The sequence below is a fragment of the Staurois parvus genome, unplaced genomic scaffold, assembly GCF_062004578.1.
Source record: "Staurois parvus isolate SC_StPar_1 unplaced genomic scaffold, SC_StPar_1.0 ptg001091l, whole genome shotgun sequence".
Classification (NCBI taxonomy): domain Eukaryota; kingdom Metazoa; phylum Chordata; class Amphibia; order Anura; family Ranidae; genus Staurois; species Staurois parvus.
Genome location: NW_028318887.1, coordinates 1153888 through 1173247, shown reverse-complemented (window position 1 = coordinate 1173247; position 19360 = coordinate 1153888). Strand labels below are relative to the sequence as shown.

Sequence of the window (19360 nt, the reverse complement as noted above, 5' to 3'; positions counted from 1 at the left end):
AAGCAGCCTCTGTTCACTGCCCTGCCCCCCTGCTCACCGGAATCACTGCTCCACTCCTCCGCTCACTGGGATCACTGCCTCACCCCTCTGCTCACTGGGATCACTGGCCCACTCATTGGCCACCGGGATCACTGCCCTGCCCCTCCAATCACTGGCCACTGGGATCACTGCCCCGGCTCTGCAGCCCTGATCTCCCATTCACCCTACTGTGTCCCAGAGATGGTCCTGTGTGTGGATGGAGGATGATATTCCCCCTCTCCTGTGAATGGGGCTATGGAGGCAGCAGATTTAAATATACAGAACACAGCAGCAGCTCTACATCCTGACTGCCTGAGCCTAGAAGACAGCAGCCTGAGGCCAGAATTGTGAGTAGCAGACATACTGACCCAACTCTCTCTCACCCCGTCTCACCCCCCCCTCTCTAGCCCTCCCTCTCTCTCTCACCCCCCTCTCTAACCCTTCCTCTCTCTCTCTCACCCCCCCCCCCCTCTCTCACCCTCCCTCTCTCACCCCCTCTTTTTCTCACCCTCCCTCACCCCCCTCTTTCAATCCCCTCCCTCTCTCATCCCCCTCTTTCACCCCCTTTCTTTCACTCACCCCCCTCTATCACCTCAACCCCCCCTCTCTCTCTCACCCTCCCTCTCTCTCACACCCCCTTTCTCTCAGCCCCCTCTACACTCACCCTCCCACATTCTCACCTCAACCCCCCCTCTCTCTCTCACCCTGTCTCATCTCACCCACCTCTCTCTTACCCCCATTTCTCCCTCTCTCACCCCCCCCCTCTCTCATTCCCCCTACCTCTCTCTCACCCCCCTTTCTCACCCTCCCTCTCACTCTCATCCCCCTCGCTCTCTCACCCCCCCCTCACACACCCCTCTCTCTTTCACCCTCCCTCTCTCACCCCATTGCTCACCCCCCTCTTTATCACCTCAGCCCCCTCTCTCCCCCCCTTCTTTCCCTCCATCTCTCTCACCCCCCCCATTCACCTCTCTCCCTCTCGCTCTCTCTCACACCCCCTTTTACACCCCAACCCCCTATCTCTCTTACCCCCTCTCTCTCTCACCCCTCTCTTTTATCTCCCCCCTCTTATCCCACTCTCTTAACACCCCCTTTCTCTCACCCCCTCTCTTTCTCACCTCAACCCCCTCTCTCTCTTACCCCCTCTTTCTCTCACCCCCTTTCCCCCTCTATTAGTCCTGTTTACCATTATCATTGAACGTGAAAGTAAAAGAAACCCACAAATTTTTGGGTTTCCCCAGAAGAGTAATAGAGGGAAAATCTTCCAATGGAGACACTGGATTCCTGTGTTGTTTTTCTTATTTTTTTCTCTATAGTAAAAAAAGAACAATGCAAATATTAGCATAAATTAAAGGACTCCCCATACAAAGTGACATTTCAGTTATAAATGGAATCCAGTGGACAGCATTCTTATATCTTTTAGGGGAGAACCATGCTAGGTTCTCTCTGACAAAGTTGCTATGCTTTTGGTGTTCATGACTACCTTGGGGTGGTTCCACTCTACTCTCTTAACTTTGGTTATTTATAAGAAATGGTCTGATCATTTAAAACTGTAAATAGAATCTACCAAAAATTGAAACAAGCATTTCTTACATGCTTTCGGGGTGAAAGTGGTGAAGGATGGCACAAAAAGCCAGCCCATTTCTCCATGATGTGGTGAAATTGTTGACTCGGACTCCACGATACCCAGCCGTCACTTCTTGACACCAGCGGAGCAAAGAGTCAGTACTTAGGGCTTCCTATAAAAATATAACTGAACACATGAGTATATTAATTTCCAGTGAATGCTGGTAGACATAAAAGTGTGACAGGGAAAAAACAAAAACACACTCATAACTTATTAGTGCCAAAATACTAATAATATAGCAAGCCATTTTATTACCCTGTATTGTAGGAACAATGCCCATATGCAGATCCCACAGTTTAGCAATAGCCAGAGCTACATGCAGGTTGTAAGTTAGGGTAGTAGGTTTATTCTGCAGGACCATAGCAAAGGAAAGATGCTTTTTTCATTTTTATCAAACAGAATGTTGTGCAGTTCTACATGGGGAGTAAGAGGAGGAGCAACATTTACACATTGATGAGGAAATGACACTTTGCAAGCTAAGCAAGTTAAGATGCAGAAAGTGCTGTAATACAAATCATGAACAGGATATGCAAGAAAGTACTGCTCGCATACTGTGAATCAAGGAACTGAGATTTATCACAAAAACAAATTTATGCAATATATGATTTTATGTTGATATTTTATACTGTAATTTCATGGCATTAAAACATTTTTTAATATAACAGAGCAGAATATGATTAACAGAAAGCATGATATAGCAGGAAGCAGGTTATTGTAATCAGTAATTCCTAGGCCTTGAAATGTTGGCATTGCTATTGACTAAAGTGAGTAGAAAGCCATTTCACTGCACATAGGCAACAAATACAATCCAGAAAAAGTATGCATAGCCCTACATAAACTATAGGTGCTACTGCTAAAACTGTAATTGTCAACTATGAGTGCTAAGCGAAGCGCTGGAAGAAAGCACATACAAAAGATTAAAAGTATGAATATATTCATACTCTCAGTTAAGTATGAATATAAGATCTTAGAGTGAAGCAGAAGAGCAATTCAATGTTATAATAATGGCCATGAGTTGCAGAAATTACTGATAGAGAGCAAGATACCATTAATAGTGTTTTATACCTCACCAAAAAGTTAAAAAGGCAAGAGTCTTTAAATTGTGACATCTCCTAGCAAGACACAAGCAGCAGAGGACAGCCCATCTAAAAAGCAGACACAGCATCAAAGATTCCTCTGCATGGCTGAAGTATGCAATGTTCCTGATTGGAACATAGTGTAGTATCTTAATAAAAAGGAATTACACTCTGCAGTTGTAAATGGGGAATGACTGATTTACCTAAGTCACTTTGACTTTAGTTACTAAATTAAATGTTAAACCATGTCACTAAACAAAATTTCCTACTGATATCGAGGAGACTACACCTTGCAAGAACATGGCAATATTTACAACTGAATTCTATACAAGTATGGGCTGTATTCTATTTTTTCATAATACTGGAAGAGCCTAATACTGTGATTTGTACAAGAGCCAACAAAATGTAAAAGATGAAATCCAACCACTCTATAAAAGCCTATCTTTAACCTGTCAGGTAATGTCATGATACCTGTCATATATTCTGTATTTCTGAAATTTGTATGCCTGCAATGATGATGATCTAAGCTCAGGTCCCATAAACAAAAAATGTCAAAGGCCCCAGACATGGAGTATGCATGGGAATACTTTTTCACATTCAGTCTACTATATATCTGATGGCATGGCGAAGCATAAAACAATGGTATTCATTTGTGTGAACTACTATTCCCATCAACCCTAATGTACTGGAGATAAACAAAAGCAGACAGTTGAAGTTTAGCCTGGGTGGCAACCATGGCTACCTTTAAAGATACAGTGGAGGAGTTTTACCAGAATTACAAGGTGAAGTTAAGTTTAAAAAAAAAAAAAGATTAAAAAAAAGAAATTGAATGAAGCTATAGCATCTAAAAACCGGTAAGCTGCAATATATTACATTTTTGCTGTTGGGCTTAGATACGCTTTAAATTATCTGAGGGCCTGGAAGAGTTATCCCTGATTCACACCACTGAGACTTCAGGTGCGAAATGCGATTTACAAATCGCACCTGAAATCGCACCTGTGCCTGGGTGGGTTTCCTCCAGGTACTCCGGTATCCTCCCATACTCCAAAGACATGCTGGAAGGTTAATTGAATCCTGTCTAAATTGGCCCTAGTATGTGTATGCATGAATAGGGACTGATGTGAATGTACAATATGTGTAAAGCGCTGCGTGAGTTGATGGCGCTATATAAGTACCTGAAAATAAATACATTTTTGACTTACTGTAAAATCCTTTTCCTGATGTTCAGTATGGGACACAGGATGAGTATTCAGGTACAGTGGCTTATATTGTTGCCTTAATGAAATTCTACACTGGCAAAGCTGTATGAGCAGCCAAGTAAAACCCCTCACTGTCTAAGTGTACTTCAGTTTTGTTAGCAAGCAATAGTAGAAGTGGATCATAACAACAGGGGGGAGGAGAGGGACCTGTGTTCATGTATATAAAAAAACTAATTTTTATAGTAAGTCCAAATTAGGACACAGGACAGGTATTCAGGTACTGAACACCAAATGTCTAAAAGCAGTGCTGATGGGTGGGCAACGCAGCAAATAAAAAGCTAACAGGTCCGCAAAAACCCAAACGTTAACAGAGGGGGCTCAACAAAGCCTACAGTCACATGAAGCACCTTACCTTCAAAGCTGGCACCGACTGAGGTTTGAAACAGAAGACTACTTGGCAGCCTTACAAATCCCAGAAAGTGATGCCTTATGCTAAAAAGCCCATGAAGCACTAAGCAATCTAGTGGAGCGTGGTTTGACCAGGAAAGGGGGAATTTTGCCTTTGAGTTCATAAGCTTGGATGATGAGCTGTTGCATCCGAACGAGAGTGGAATAAAAAACAGGCTGTTTCTTATGGGGACTATCAGGAACAACATATGGAGAGTTGGATTCTCGAAAGGGGCCTTAGTTATAGAAAACAGCATGTACCACATGCAGATAATACAAGGAAATCTCCTTAAGATTTTTAATCAGGACAGAAGAATGATAGGACAATGTCCTGTGAAAAGAAAAGGAAGATACCACTTGGGCCTCCAAATAACTTTGACTTTGTAAAGCACAAAAAAAGTTTTTTTTTTTACAGGTTAAGCTGCCAACTCTGCAACTTGCTTTACAAAGGTAATAGTGACGAGGAACACAACCTTGTGAATAAGGACAATCAAAGAAATATCCCCTAATAGGTTAAAAGCGTGGTCTTTGAAGAGCTGACAGAACTACATTGATATCCCACAGAGTCACTTGGGTACTAACAGGAAGAAAAATGTGAGCAACCCCATGTATGAAGGCCTTCACTAAGGAGCAAGAAGCTACCAGTTTCTGAAAAAAGATTTGCTAAGGCTGATATTTGACCCATGTAGAAAAGGAATGTTTAGTAAGCGCTACCATAGGAGTAAAAGAAATAAATACACTCGCCGCTGAAACACCAAGATAAAGGTAACCAGAAAACCTCCAGAAATATATGAATCAAAACAGACAGGTGCAGCGCTGAGTAATGATAAACCCTTATGGTATACACACTTTCATGCAATATCAACTGGTGCAAACAGATGATGTCACCGAATGGTGATTCTCAGTGACTAAATAGTTCAATAGGGTATGGTAAAATCGTGCAGATCCTGAAGGATCACAATGCCAGGTGTGTGGATATCCAGATCCGGGAGTGATAGATACATCAGATAACCATCTGGACACATCAGCATAGAGGTATCACGGTCCTTTGGTGCGTATCGGCATCTTGGGTCATCTCTTTTAGAATGGGCACTGCAAATGAAGGCACTCACACAGAGTGCCCAATAAGAGACCACATAGTGTGATACTGTATAAAGTACCTTTATTCCAGTTCAATGAGTGTTACAGGTAATCAAATAAAATGTACTGACCGTATGTTTAAAGTGGCCACCAGCGGTGGTCAGATGTCCGGTTGCTGTAGCCCCGGCGCGTTTCGTGCGATGCACGTAGTCATAGGGTACATATGGTCAGTACATTTTATTTGATTACCTGGTTATCTGATGTATGATCTGACCTGAGAACAGATGATCCACTAATTGTTTGGAAACGCAGGATTTCATATTGCGTGTTATAAACGCACTTCTGGTGAGTGTGTATTTCATTCATTTGAAGCACACCATCTATCACTCCCGGATCAGGATATCCACACACCTGGCATTGTGATCCTTCAGGATCCGCACGATTTTATCATACCCTATTGAACTATTTAGTCACTGAGAATCACCATTCGGTGACATCATCTGTTTGCACCAGTTGATATTGCATGAAAGTCTGATATTTGACCCATGATTGGCACTCATGGCCAAACCCTAGTCTATATAAGACTGGAGAAAAGACAGGATTAATCCCATGGAGAGTTTCTTAGGATTGTATTTCTTTATCTTGCACCAATAGAAATACACTTTCCAAGTGTAATAGTAGACCTTTTGAGAAGCTGATTTTCTAGCATTCTATCAGTGTAGGTGTGACAATTCCAACAGCTAAGGCAGCATTCAAGAATCAGGGTGGTAAACCAGTCCCTAGCAAAGATCAGCAGAATGATTGAGGAGGGCCCATGCAGAGTCTACAAGGATCTTGAAGATATCCAGGTACTTTATTCTCCTTGGCAAGTTCGGTGTGATAAGAATCACTGGAATGCCCTCCTCTCAATCCTGATAAGGTGAGGAAAGAGCGTTAGAGGAGGAAAGAAGCAATGCAGATGGAACTGATCCTACAGAGTCACCACTGCAAAGGTTAGATGATCCCTGGATCCAGAAACAAACCTGCATAGTTTGTTGTTGAACCTTGAAGATAGGAGATCCATATCTGGAGTCCCTCACCTGCAAAATACTGTAGGTCTTTGAAAACCTTAAAGCGATTCTAAAGGTTCTTTTTTTTTGTAAAATAACTAATATGTCTATACTTACCTACTGTGTGCAGTGGTTTTGCATAGAGCAGCCTGGATCCTCCTCTTCTGGGTCCCCTGCAGGCTCTCCTGGCTCCCCCTGTCTGTCGGATGCCCCCACAGCAAACAACTTGCTATGGGGGCACCCACTGCTTCGTGTATCCATTCACACATGGAGCTGTGACTTGGCCCCTCCCCCTTTCTGCTCATTGGCTGACTGGCTGTGATTGACAGCAGTAGGAGCCAATGGCTCCCATTTGCTTTCTCAGCCAATGAGGAGGCAGAGACTGGGGACAGCCAAGGCTGTTATTCACATCGTTGGATCATGATGAGGCTCAGATAAGTATTGAGGGGGCTGGGGGAGCTGCTGCACACAGAAGGTTTTTTACCTTCATGCATAGAATGCATGAAGGTAAAAAACCTGCAGTCTTTACAACCACTTTAAGTGAAGAGACCACAGAGTCCAGACATTAATTACTAAAGTAGTCTGTTAGCCAATTTTCCACATTTAGTTTGTGCATGGCAGACAGGGCTGTAAAGTGAAGTCCTGCCCTAGCCAGAATCAAATACGTTTCACTTTGAAATGTGATACTTCTGGTTCCTCCCTGATGGCTTCTGTAAGCTACTGCCATGATATTGCTTCACTGCATCTTTAATGGATAACCTCACAGATGACAGGTCCAGCATTAAATGGAACATGGAATCACATTGAGTTCCAGACTATTTACTGGGAACTGAGCTTCCTCTGATGAAGTTCCCTATACAGAAAGGGTACCCAAAACTCCTACCCAGCCCAACAGGACTTCCCCAATTCCAACATTGTACCTGTGACTCACCATGCCAGGGAATACCTAGTCCTGCCAGTCAGGTGTATGGGACAATCCAGAGACTGCTCTTTCTTGTCCTACACAACCAAAATGTTGAGTTGCAATGGTCTCATGTGAAACTGTGCATGTGGAACTGCCTTGAAGGAGGACACTATTAGGACCAAAATCTTCATGCAAAAACAGAGAATCAGGTGGCTTTTGGACTGCAGAGTCCAAATGTGAGAATGGAGAACTGGAATTTGTCTAAGGGGAAGGAAATCTTGGACAAGGTCTGACAAAAGGCAGAGTGCTGCCTATTAGTGCAACCTCATCAGTGCACATCAGTGAAGGAGAAAAATTGCCTGTTTGCAAAATTTTATAATAGAAACAAAGAAACTTTTTTTTTTCACATTTTTTGCTCTTTTTCGTTTATAGCGCAAAAAATAAAACACCCAGTGGCTAGTAAATACCACCAAAAGAAAGCTCTATTTGTGAGAAAAAAATGATAAAAATTTCATATCAGTACATATGTTGCATGACTGCACAATTGTCATTCCAAGTTGGACAGCGCTGAAAGCTGAAAATTGGCCTGGTAAGGAAGGGGGTATAAGTGCCTGGTAGGCAAGTGGTTAAAAAATGATGTGGTGCCATAAAGTAGTTTCACAGCCCTCAGTAGGTGCATACGACAAAGTTAAAGCAGAACTGAAGCTCTACTGTAAAAACAGTGAGCAGGCAGGATTTTAATGCAGAAGAGACATGCAATGAAATGTCCCTACCTGCCTACTTGCTGTGTTCTCCTGCACTACAAACAACTGCGCAAGTGCAGCTCAGCTTACAGTGCTAGGCTGGTCTCTGAGTACCTGGATGATGGCCTCCTGCACACGCACAGGAGTGCCATCATCACACGCTGGCTAATGAAGAAGTTCAAAGACCTGCACTCAGAAGAGCATACCAACAAGGGACCCTTGGAAAAGTATTAGCCCCTAAGGTCCACTTCAAATATCTGTTGTGCTCCAATGGATTGTCGGTGACACAGACAAGGCCTGAGTGCTGGCTGATCTGGAATTTGCAAAATGAGACCCAGTGGCTCTGCAGCAACTGAAGAATCTTGCTAGAAGAAAAAATATCTTTATAAAACGTAGGAATTAGCTTGCTTCTCTCACAGGAGAGAAAATGTCTGTTGTGTCTGTCTGCAACATAAGCCAATGTCACTGAATACTCATTCTGTGTTCCATAATGTAAAATTAAGAAACATTAATTTTTTTAGCCTTCTAATTTTCTTTAGATTTCAACTAAGATTTTATATAATGCATTCAACTGCAGAGTATCATCCCAGTAAATGTCTCTCCTATACTATGATACAATATACATCTCCAGCCATGCAGAATTTCCTTCCTCCCCATGCAGGGGATTACTATATTGACCACATCCCATGCAGAGTGTCTCTTCCTCATCTTGGTCATAGACTATCACATACCTCCCCCACATTCCCTGAGTACTCGTTCAGTCTCTTCTTTTCTGCGCTTCTCTGTTGTCCGGGGATTGATGTAGGGGTAATTGAAAATTTGCATTCTGACAAGATATCGGTTTTGGTTTTCTCAGCCTCAGAGGTTAGGTTATTCAAAGAATATGGAAGAAAAGTCTCAACAACAGGACAGACAGTAGTTTCAGTGTCTTGGTTTATTGGTTCTCTGCAATCTGAGGAAGGCAACGTCTCTGGCTGTGACACTACCTGTAACACATTGTTAGTTTGGTCTACATGCTCTGCCTGTTCATTTGCTGTATTCCTTAAACTTGTCTCTTGTTGTTCTATACTTTTTGCTAGTGTCCATTGTGGTTCATTGTCTTGCAAGTTAAACTCAGACACTGACAGAATATCCAGGTCTCTTTTTTCAATCACATCTGCATTCCCATGTTGCATAATCTCCAGTACTTGCTCTTCAGTTTTTGCCAGAGCCTCCTGTATTTTCTCTACCCTATGCACAGCCTCCTCAATATTTTGCTTTGTTTCAGCTGGCCCAAGTGATAATGTATTGTTAAAAACATTCACACTCAATCTATTATCTGTTTGTAATACATTTTCGATAGTGTCCTGAAGTCTAATCTGTAAAGTAGTTTGTTGGAGGTTCATTTTCTCCTCTACCAGGTGTGATTTTGGTTTTTCATGTTTGTTTTCTGTTTGCTCTCTATTTTCCCTATGGAGTACTATTTCTTCCAAATATATGTCATCCTGTGCTTCCTGCTCTGCTGTTGTTACTAGAGTAGATATGTCTACTCTCTCTTCTGTCAGGGCTTTTGTTTCTTCTACATTTATGTTCTCCTGTGTTCCCTCTTCGTTTTTACTTGATATGTCTTGAGTATCATCTTTGAGAACTATATCCTCTTTGACTAACTCTTTCAGATTTGTCTGCTCATTGTCTTTGGTTACTATATCTTTAATATCCACAGCAAGTACTAACTCAGCCCCTTTTTCTTCTATCACTACTATTGGATCAACTCTTCCCTCTGTTGCTTGATGCTCCTTATATTTATCATCTATGTTTTTATCTACTTTGTCCTCTACCACATATGTGTTTACATTCACTTCGGTGGCAGAATTATCTGTTTTCACTAGGCATTTCTTATTTATCCCATCTGAATGTTCTAAATTTTGCATTTGTTCCATTCTGATTTGTTCTTCAAGTAATCTGTTTTCTCCCCAAAGACATATATGTTTTTGTTCTCCTGCTTTTCCAATTGTAGCTCCTTCTTCATCCACTTTCTTGTTGATCCAGGGAGAATTGAGCTTATCTTGATCTACTGCTTCTTCAGATATGAAAAGTTGTTTAAATGATTTGCTTTTAGTCTGAAGAGATGTTTCTTCTTTTCCACGTGTTTGATTTGTAATTTGGGCACTTTTATCATGGGATTCCCCATCTGCTTCTTGTTCTACTATTTCTTCAACCTGTGAAGGTTCATCTTGTAGAATTTCATTTTCCAAAAAACATTTTTCTGCCAAACTATGATTCTTTTCAACACATGCGTTTATGTTAACCAACTTTCCACTCGGTGATAGAAATGTATCTTTATCACCATCTCGATGTATAGCTTTTTCAAATTCAGATGTTCGCTCTTGATATTTATTCTTTCTCATAATATCATACTCTGTTGGCAAATGTTCTTTTTGCTCATTGGCCACTTCATTTAATTCCTTTTGCCCCTGCTCCTTATCCATAACCAATACATCTTTCCCTTTTATATCTGTTATGTCTTCTGTGTCACTGGCAATACTTTCTAGCTTTTCTAACCCATGCATTCTATTTTCTGTTACATCTATGGAGTGCATCTCTTTTTTATGGTTTATTTGTTCTTGTATACCTTTTGTTTTAAGCATACTCTTTTCATCAGCATTAATTAGTTCCTTTGGTTTTATATTAACCCTATCCTGAATGTCTCTATTTATTCCTTCATGTACAGCTTCTAACATATATTTAGAATCACTGCCTCTGCCATTCCCTCTTTTATCTGTGGTCAGTGATGAACTTTGCAGACTTTTATCTACAACTGCTGCATTGTACAAACTTTCATGTCCTGATGTTGTAATCTCTTCTGTCTTTTCATGTTCACTCACTTTGTTTTCATCTCTGTCTGTACTCTGATGGATTTTTCTTTCTCCCTGCACAGTATCTTCAGCCTTGATTCTTGGAGTTTCCACTTTCTTGTTAGTCTTTTCATGTTTCTCTTCAGATATTTCCACTGATAACCCTTTGGCTCTGTTGCTTTCTATGGTCATTGGATACTGTTCTCCCTCTTCCTCCTTTTCTTTGAATTGAGAATCTTTTGAGTCATCCATTTTTTTGGTTATCTGATGATCAGCCCAATCCTCTCCAACCTCTCCTTTTTCTGCCTTATACTGCTCTTGTCTGTGTTGTCTATCTATATTGATTAATTCTCCTGGTACATTTTCTAACTGATTATGTGCAATATTGGTGCCTGCCTCTTCCTCTCTGTTAATAAGTGTTGTCTCTTTTAGAGTGACATTTGAAACAAGCAGTGTGTGCTGCAGTGTTACTTGTTGAGCATTACACAAGTTTAGATTGCTCTCTTCTGTTACCACTTCTGGTTCACTCCCACTGTGACAAATTTTGTGTGCAGATTCTTGTATTACCTGTTCCCATTCTGTAGTATCTCCAACTAAACATGTGTTTTGTGTCCCCTGTAGAATGCTTTCTGTCATGACATCAACCCCACTATCTTTCACTAATGTTTCTTCAGCAATATATTTTACTTCAGATGCTCTGCTTTCAATACTATCTATTTTTACTACACTTTGTTCTGCATTTAGTGCAAGCTCTTGTAGGATTTCTGGCTTCAGTATAGCCTGTTCAGTTTTTGTAGAGAGTTTACTTTTTAGATTTTCTGACTGTGGTACTGCAGCTTTCTGTACTCTCTTTTCTGTAATGTGATCTATTCCATGGATTCCCTTTGCATGCTCAAAATTGCTTGCCTTGGGTGAATTTTGTGTCTTGCATAACATTTTCAAACCACCAGCTGACTTGCAAGCTGTCTCTTGCACATTTTTAGAGTCCTGCTCCTTTTGTACTGATCTGACTGTAATCTCAGGCATTTGATACATTTCAGCTAAATTCTCATTAGCCTTGGGTGATGCCTCTTGAACTTGATTTACATCATGATGTGTTGCATCTCTACTGAAAGATGCCTTTTGTGCAATCTCTCTTTCCAGCACCAACTCAGAGACTGCATCCGTCTCTTTTCTAATTGCTTGATGTGTGTGCTGTGTTACCTGCCCTGTACTAACTCTACTTGCAATAACTGGTGCCTTAAGGAATGTTTCATCTTTTGTTGATATATTACTTTGTACTACACTCTTAATCTGACTATTGCTTTTTCTTACTGCAACTTCAGGAATATAATTTTTTTCTGGCTGTATATCTTGTAGGCATTCTGCTTTATGCAAATCCTCCCTGTTCTCCCTGTACCCATCCCTAGGAGCTGACATATGTAGTTTTGTGGCCCTTTCATTGAGTAGTTTCATATGCTCAGGGCTGAACTCCCGGGTCTTCCATACCTCGTTATACCTAAGACAAATAAAAAAAGATAAAACATATATAATACTATGCTGTAGTACTAAGTAACTCTGTAATACAAATAACTCTCATACACAAAGGAGCATGAAGGAAGAAATAACTGTATTGTTCACACCAAACATCTGAAAATATGACATCAGAATTTCCCTTTTTTCTGATATAGAAAAGAATAGTAGGCAAGACAATGATAAGGAGTGGCTTTGCTCAACACAGAGAGTTCCTGTTTTAATAATGTTCATATATAAAGTCCATCATGTTTGTGCATGTTTTAGGACTACATTTGTTTTCTAAAATCAATGTAATTTTACAGGGATTAATTTTACACTTTATTTGATGTGCAAGAAGCCCTAAGTGTGCAGCCAGATTCAATTGTTTCCTTCTAGCTGAGTGTACCTAAGCATTGTTACTTCTTCAGGCAAATGCTGTTGAACATATGCTCCAGCAGGCCGTGATTCAAGGGTTATGCTGGCCAAACAAGGAGTTATTTTTTTTGTTCAGCGTATCGGGAAAAAAACAGATTCTTCCATCCACACTACAAAGCATGGATAAATGAATCTCCCACTGCTGCTAATGCATTTTGACCACTGGTCCCCTTTGGCTGTCAAAGTACCCAGACAGAGGTTGTATCTGACTGGATGCAGCCACTATTAGGCTGACAAATTTTGGGGAGGCTCCTGTGACAAAATGCAATCACATGGGTTGGCAGGCCTAGGAGGAAGGTGTTAAGCTGTCTGTCTCCCCTGGGCTTAGTCTTTAAGGGCCTGTATGCAGCAGAAGTCTCTCCTTCTAGAAGGCCTTTAGAGATGTTCACTTGCTGGAAGTAAAGCCATTAGCCTTGAGCAAGCAACTGTGGCTCTTATGTGGCTGTACCAAATTAGAGAGGTAGCAAACTGACTGAGTAAGAAATTAACAAAAAAATGCCTGCCTTTGCAGTTTGTGATCAAGACAACTTGAAGTCTAAGCAGCCAAACCTCTCAGTGTTTTATATCCAGCTGCAGCTACTTGGGTAAAAAGCTTTACATCAGAAACATTTCTTTTTTTCAGAACTCCATTTTATTCATCACCAGTATCTGACTTATCTAATTATGTTTTAGGTAAGTAGCCATTTGGCTGCCTACCTGATTGATCTGATAGGCAGCCTGTAAGCCACCTGAAGGAACACTTACAGCAGGCTGATAATTGTAAGTAAGTGACTAAAGCGATTGTAAAGGAAGCAAAGTTTGCTATGGGGACACGTGCATTGGGGCACTCCCAAGCTTGGCTGTGTGCGTCCATAGACACACAGAGTGCAGCTCAGTCCCACTACTTCCGCACTGGATTTCATTGACAGCACCAGAAGCCAATGACTCCCACTGCTCTCAGCAAAGCCTGTGAGACCAGGAAGAGGGGAGAGAAGAACTAATGTACCAGAACAACTCTGGTTTGATAGAAGAGTCAGGCAAATGTTTTAGGAAGGGGGAGGGGGACTAACACGCAGTGCAAGGTTTTTTACCTTAATACAGAGAATGAGTTAAGGTAAAAAAACTTAATTGTTTGATAAGGAGGTGCTGTAGTGTGGGATGGGTATTAGGGGCTGTGACCAGGTAGCAGCACAGCGAAACAGTCTAAAAAGGGAGGTGGGGTAGGTGGGTGGGAGACGCCGCACATGGGGGGAGGACAGGAAGACATTGCAACTTGTGGGCATGGTGGATGGGAAAAAGGCATTGTAATCAACAGGCAAGGTGAGTGAGAGTATGAAGCTGTGTGTCAGGGGGAGAGGTGGGACGGAGGGAGACACAGCAAGATGCAGGGTGTGATGGGTGAGAAGGAGATATAACTTGGGGGGCAAGGTGGTTAGAAAGTGCTGTGAGTCATAGGCAAGGTATGGAAGGAAGATGTTGTGATTTTGGGGTGGGTTGGGGGAGAGGGAGGTATCATAGTGGGTGGGAGGGCGATGCTTTAACTAGGGATGAATGTGAGATGACCAAAGATTGCAGTGGTATGGAGAGACCTGACACTGGCCAGCTCCCTGTTGTTCTCGCCAGGAGATGCAGGAAGGTCTTTGGTCCCAGATGTCCCTTTCTTTGCTTGGCACTGGTCATGGTACATATCACGTGCCTTGGTAAAAATGGTCTTAATCTGCCAGTTGGTTGCCATAATGATCCAATGTCTGCATGAAGCTGTAGCAGGAAGTGGTGGGGGTGGATGCTTTATCTACTGGAGGTAGTACCAGAAATTAATCTCTTTAAATGACTATAGGAAATGGAAAGCAGATGGGATATTATAATGAAATGTTAATATACAACTGATTACTCACGTTTGATTGTGGCTTGGTACGGTTGCTTTTTCATCACTGGGCTCCACAGATTTTCTTAGTAGTTGATTTCCATTCTGATTGCTATGATGGGTATTCTGATCAGCAAGTAAATGTTTAATGCTCTCTTTTTTGGCTGCAAGAAGAAAATTCTTGTGAGATTTAGCTTTACTATTAATTAGTGGAGGAAATGGAGGAACTGGTGGGGGACTAGTAAAAGGAGATTTTGAAGATGCTTGAGAAGAGACAGCGTTTTCTAAAAAGAAGATGGAAACAGGAAATTAATAGAAAATGTAGAAGTAATTGAAGCAAATTACCAAAAGTTAGAAAATGAATGAAGAATATGCTGAAACTATATTGATAAAAAGACAGGGTAATATGAAATGCTTTTCTGCAAGACCTACTTGTGGAAATGAAAGCTTCATCTTCCTCAGCAACAGTGTTCAGCTCCCTTGTAGGTTCTATATCAGGTGAACAAGAAAGACAAATTTAAAAGGTACAATATACCATACATAAAAAGGGAACATCTAGAGAGACATATGATGTGGAATGCAACTAAATGAGAAGTTGGGGGAAAGAAGGATTACCTGACAAGTAGTCAGAATATATACTTTTAAGATAACCTGAAGAAGAGAGCATGGAGAGATGAGTGTGTGAGAAGAGGTAAAGCAAGAGAAACAAAATACAAGAAATGAAACAAGAGTACTGTAGTCAGGCAACTTGCAGTGGATATAAAAAGTTTACACACCTCTGTTAAAATGTCAGGTTTATGTGATGTAAAAAAAATGAGGCAAAGATAAATCAGTGATGTAAAAAAATGAGACAAAAATAAATCATTTCAGAACTTTTTTCATCTTTAATGTGACCTATAAACTGTACAACTCAATTGAAAAACAAATGGAAATCTTTTAGGGGGGGAAAGTAAACATAAAAACGAAAAAAATGTAGTTGCATAAGTGTGCACACCCTCTGATAACTGGGGATGTAGCTGTGTTCAGAATTAAGCAATCACATTCAAAATCATGTTAAATAGGAGTCAGTACACACCTGCCATCATTTAAAGTGCCTCTGATTAACCCCAAATAAAGTTCAGCTGTTCTAGTAGGTCTTTCCTGACATTATCTTAGTCGCATCCCACAGCAAAAGCCATGGTCCACAGACAGCTTCCAAAGCATCAGAGGGATCTCAATGTTAAAAGGTAACAGTCAGGAGAAGGGTACAAAAGAATTTCCAAGGCATAAGATATACCATGGAACACAGTGAAGACAGTCATTAAGTAGGAAAAATATGGCTCAACAGTAACATTACCAAGAACTGGATGTCCCTCCAAAATTGATGAAAAGACGAGAAAAAAACTGGTATGGGATGCTGCCAAGAGGCCTACAGCAACATTAAAGGAGCTGTAGGAATATCTGGCAAGTACTGGCTGTGTGGTATATGTGACAACAATCTCCCGTATTCTTCATATGTCTGGGCTATGGGTTAGAGTAGCAAGACGGAAGCCTTTTCTTACAAAGAAGAACATCCAAGCCCGGCTAAATTTTGCAAAAACACATCTGAAGCCTCCCAAAAGCATGTGGGAAAATGTGTTATGGTCTGATGAAATCAAGGTTGAACTTTTTAGCGATAATTCCAAAAGATATGTCTGGTGCAAAAATAACACTTCACAGCACCAAAAGAACACCACCATACCCACAGTGATGCATGGTGGTGGCAGCATCATGCTTTGGGGCTGTTTTTCTTCATCTGGAACTGGGGCCTTATTCAAGATAGAAGGAATTATGAACAGTTCCAAATACCAGTCATTATTGGCAAAAAACCTTCAGGCTTCTGCTAGAAAGCTGGACATGAAGAAGAACTTAATCTTTCAGCATGACAACGACCCAAAGCATATATCCAAATCAACAAAGGAATGGCTTCACCAGAAGATAATTAAAGTTTTGGAATGGCCCAGCCAGAGCCCAGACCTGAATCCGATCAAAAATCTGTGGGGTGATCTGAAGAGGGCTGTGTACAGGAGATGCCGTCGCAATCTGACAGATTTAGAGTATTTTTGCAAGGAAGAATGGGCAAATATTTCCAAGTCAAGATGTGCCATGCTGATAGACTAATACCCAAAGTACTGTAAAAAAACAAAACAAAAGGTGCTTCAAGAAAGTATTAGTTTAAAGGTGTGCACACTTATGCAACCATATTATTTTAGTTTTACTTCCCTCCACCTAAAAGATTTCAGTTTGTTGTTCACCTGAGTTGTACAGTTTATAGGTTACGTTAAATGTGGAAAAATTCAAAACTGATTTATCTTTTCTCATTTTTTACATCACAGAAACCTGACATTTTAACAGGGATGTGTAGACTTTTTATATTCACTGTAGATGAATTCTAACTGATTTCTGTAGATTGAAGTACATTACACATTTATTTTTTAAATCCACTTATTAATTCACAATAAACTATGATTTTGAAAAGGCAGATTTATCAGTAGCGGTGGTACACAACATAATTTAATAGAGTACAGTCTGCCAACTACAGAAATTCTGTATAACAGAATCTTCAATGTTATCTGGACATAACACTGAAAATAATTGCAATGCAAAAGAAATAGGTTGCTTTTTTAAAACAAACACAAGCCCAGGAGTGTTTAATTCTGCACTGCAGTTGTCACTGAAGGCAGTGGTTAAAGCATTAAACATCACTGCAACCCACCCAATCCACTGAGACTAGCAGCCATTTTAGAATAGTTTTTGGACACATAACTTCTACAACAGTTCAGCTGTCAAATAGCACCTGGGATTCAAATAATGAAATCATAGTTTTCATTTGTTGAAGCCACGTTGGTAGGGTAAATATATACTGTAAAGGAAATTAACCGGCATGCTGGTCAGTAAGGCTCCGTTCATACCAATGCATTTTAAGTGCTTTTTGCAGAAACACACTACAGTCCATTTAACATGCTTTCCTATGGAACATGTCCACATCTATGCTTTTTGAGCTGCTGTGTTTTTGGAAAGTGTCAGGGACTTTTTTAAAAGCAAAGAGCAGCTTTTTTGCTATAACAGAGTTCAATGGAGAAGCTGCTGAAATGCACGGTAGTGCATTTTGCCGCGTTTTGCATTTCTTCTTCTTCATCCTCATCTTCTTCTTCTTCTTCATCCTCATCTTCTTCCTCTTCTTCTTCTTCTTCTTCATCCTCATCTTCTTCTTCTTCTTCTTCATCCTCATCTTCTTCTTCTTCTTCATCCTCATCTTCTTCTTCTTCTTCTTCATCTTCTTCTTCTTCATCTTCTTCTTCTTCTTCATCTTCTTCTTCTTCATCTTCTTCTTCTTCATCATCTTCTTCTTCTTCATCATCTTCTTCATCATCATCTTCTTCATCATCTTCTTCTTCATCATCTTCTTCTTCTTCATCCTCTTCTTCTTCATCCTCATCCTCTTCTTCTTCTTCCTCATCTTCTTCTTCTTCTTCTTCTTCATCTTCTTCTTCTTCATCTTCTTCTTCATCTTCTTCTTCTTCTTCATCATCCTCATCCTCTTCTTCTTCTTCTTCTTCATCCTCATCTTCTTCTTCTTCTTCTTCATCCTCTTCTTCTTCTTCCTCATCCTCATCTTCTTCTTCTTCTTCTTCTTCATCTTCTTCTTCTTCATCTTCTTCTTCTTCATCTTCTTCTTCTTCTTCTTCTTCATCTTCTTCTTCTTCATCATCTTCTTCTTCATCATCTTCTTCATCATCATCTTCTTCATCATCTTCTTCTTCATCATCTTCATCTTCTTCTTCTTCTTTTTCTTCATCCTCATCTTCTTCTTCTTCATCCTCATCCTCTTCTTCTTCTTCCTCATCCTCTTCTTCTTCATCCTCATCTTCTTCTTCTTCTTCATCCTCATCCTCTTCTTCTTCTTCTTCTTCATCATCATCTTCTTCTTCATCTTCTTCTTCTTCTTCATCTTCATCTTCTTCTTCTTCATCTTCTTCTTCTTCATCATCTTCTTCTTCATCATCTTCTTCTTCATCATCTTCTTCTTCATCATCTTCTTCATCATCATCTTCTTCATCATCTTCTTCTTCATCTTCTTCTTCTTCTTCTTCATCCTCATCTTCTTCTTCTTCTTCTTCATCCTCATCCTCTTCTTCCTCTTCCTCATCCTCTTCTTCTTCTTCTTCTTCTTCATCCTCATCTTCTTCTTCTTCTTCTTCCTCTTCTTCATCATCCTCATCCTCTTCTTCTTCTTCCTCATCCTCTTCTTCTTCATCATCTTCTTCTTCATCATCTTCTTCTTCATCTTCTTCTTCATCATCTTCTTCTTCTTCATCATCTTCTTCATCATCATCTTCTTCATCATCTTCTTCTTCTTCATCTTCTTCTTCTTCTTCATCTTCTTCATCTTCTTCTTCATCTTCTTCTTCTTCTTCATCTTCTTCTTCATCTTCTTCTTATTCTTCTTCATCTTCTTCGTCGTGCCCCGTGACTGCCCAAATGAGTGAAGTGTGCGGTGATTCTAAGATCGACGGCACTCATCTGCATGTCATACTGACTGACAGTATTATTTCTCTTCCCCAGCAGACTCCAAGGGCATTTAAATTAAAG

At 40.5% G+C, this 19360-nt stretch overlaps 1 protein-coding gene across 4 annotated transcripts in view; it reads right to left on the bottom strand.

Moving 5' to 3' along the window:
• Nucleotides 1-19360, bottom strand: part of LOC149440328 (EH domain-binding protein 1-like protein 1) — a 207910-nt gene that overhangs the window by 57397 nt on the left and 131153 nt on the right. For 3 of the 4 annotated variants that reach the window (XM_089658776.1, XM_089658780.1, XM_089658779.1), the window contains exons 7-10: nucleotides 15182-15238; nucleotides 14781-15033; nucleotides 8875-12475; nucleotides 1612-1757 (exon numbers count right to left, since the gene is read on the bottom strand). In XM_089658776.1, the coding sequence (XP_089514902.1) occupies nucleotides 1612-1757; nucleotides 8875-12475; nucleotides 14781-15033; nucleotides 15182-15238 (4057 nt within the window). The remainder of the gene's footprint in view (nucleotides 1-1611; nucleotides 1758-8874; nucleotides 12476-14780; nucleotides 15034-15181; nucleotides 15239-19360) is intronic. The other variant, XM_089658777.1, reaches the window with a different exon arrangement.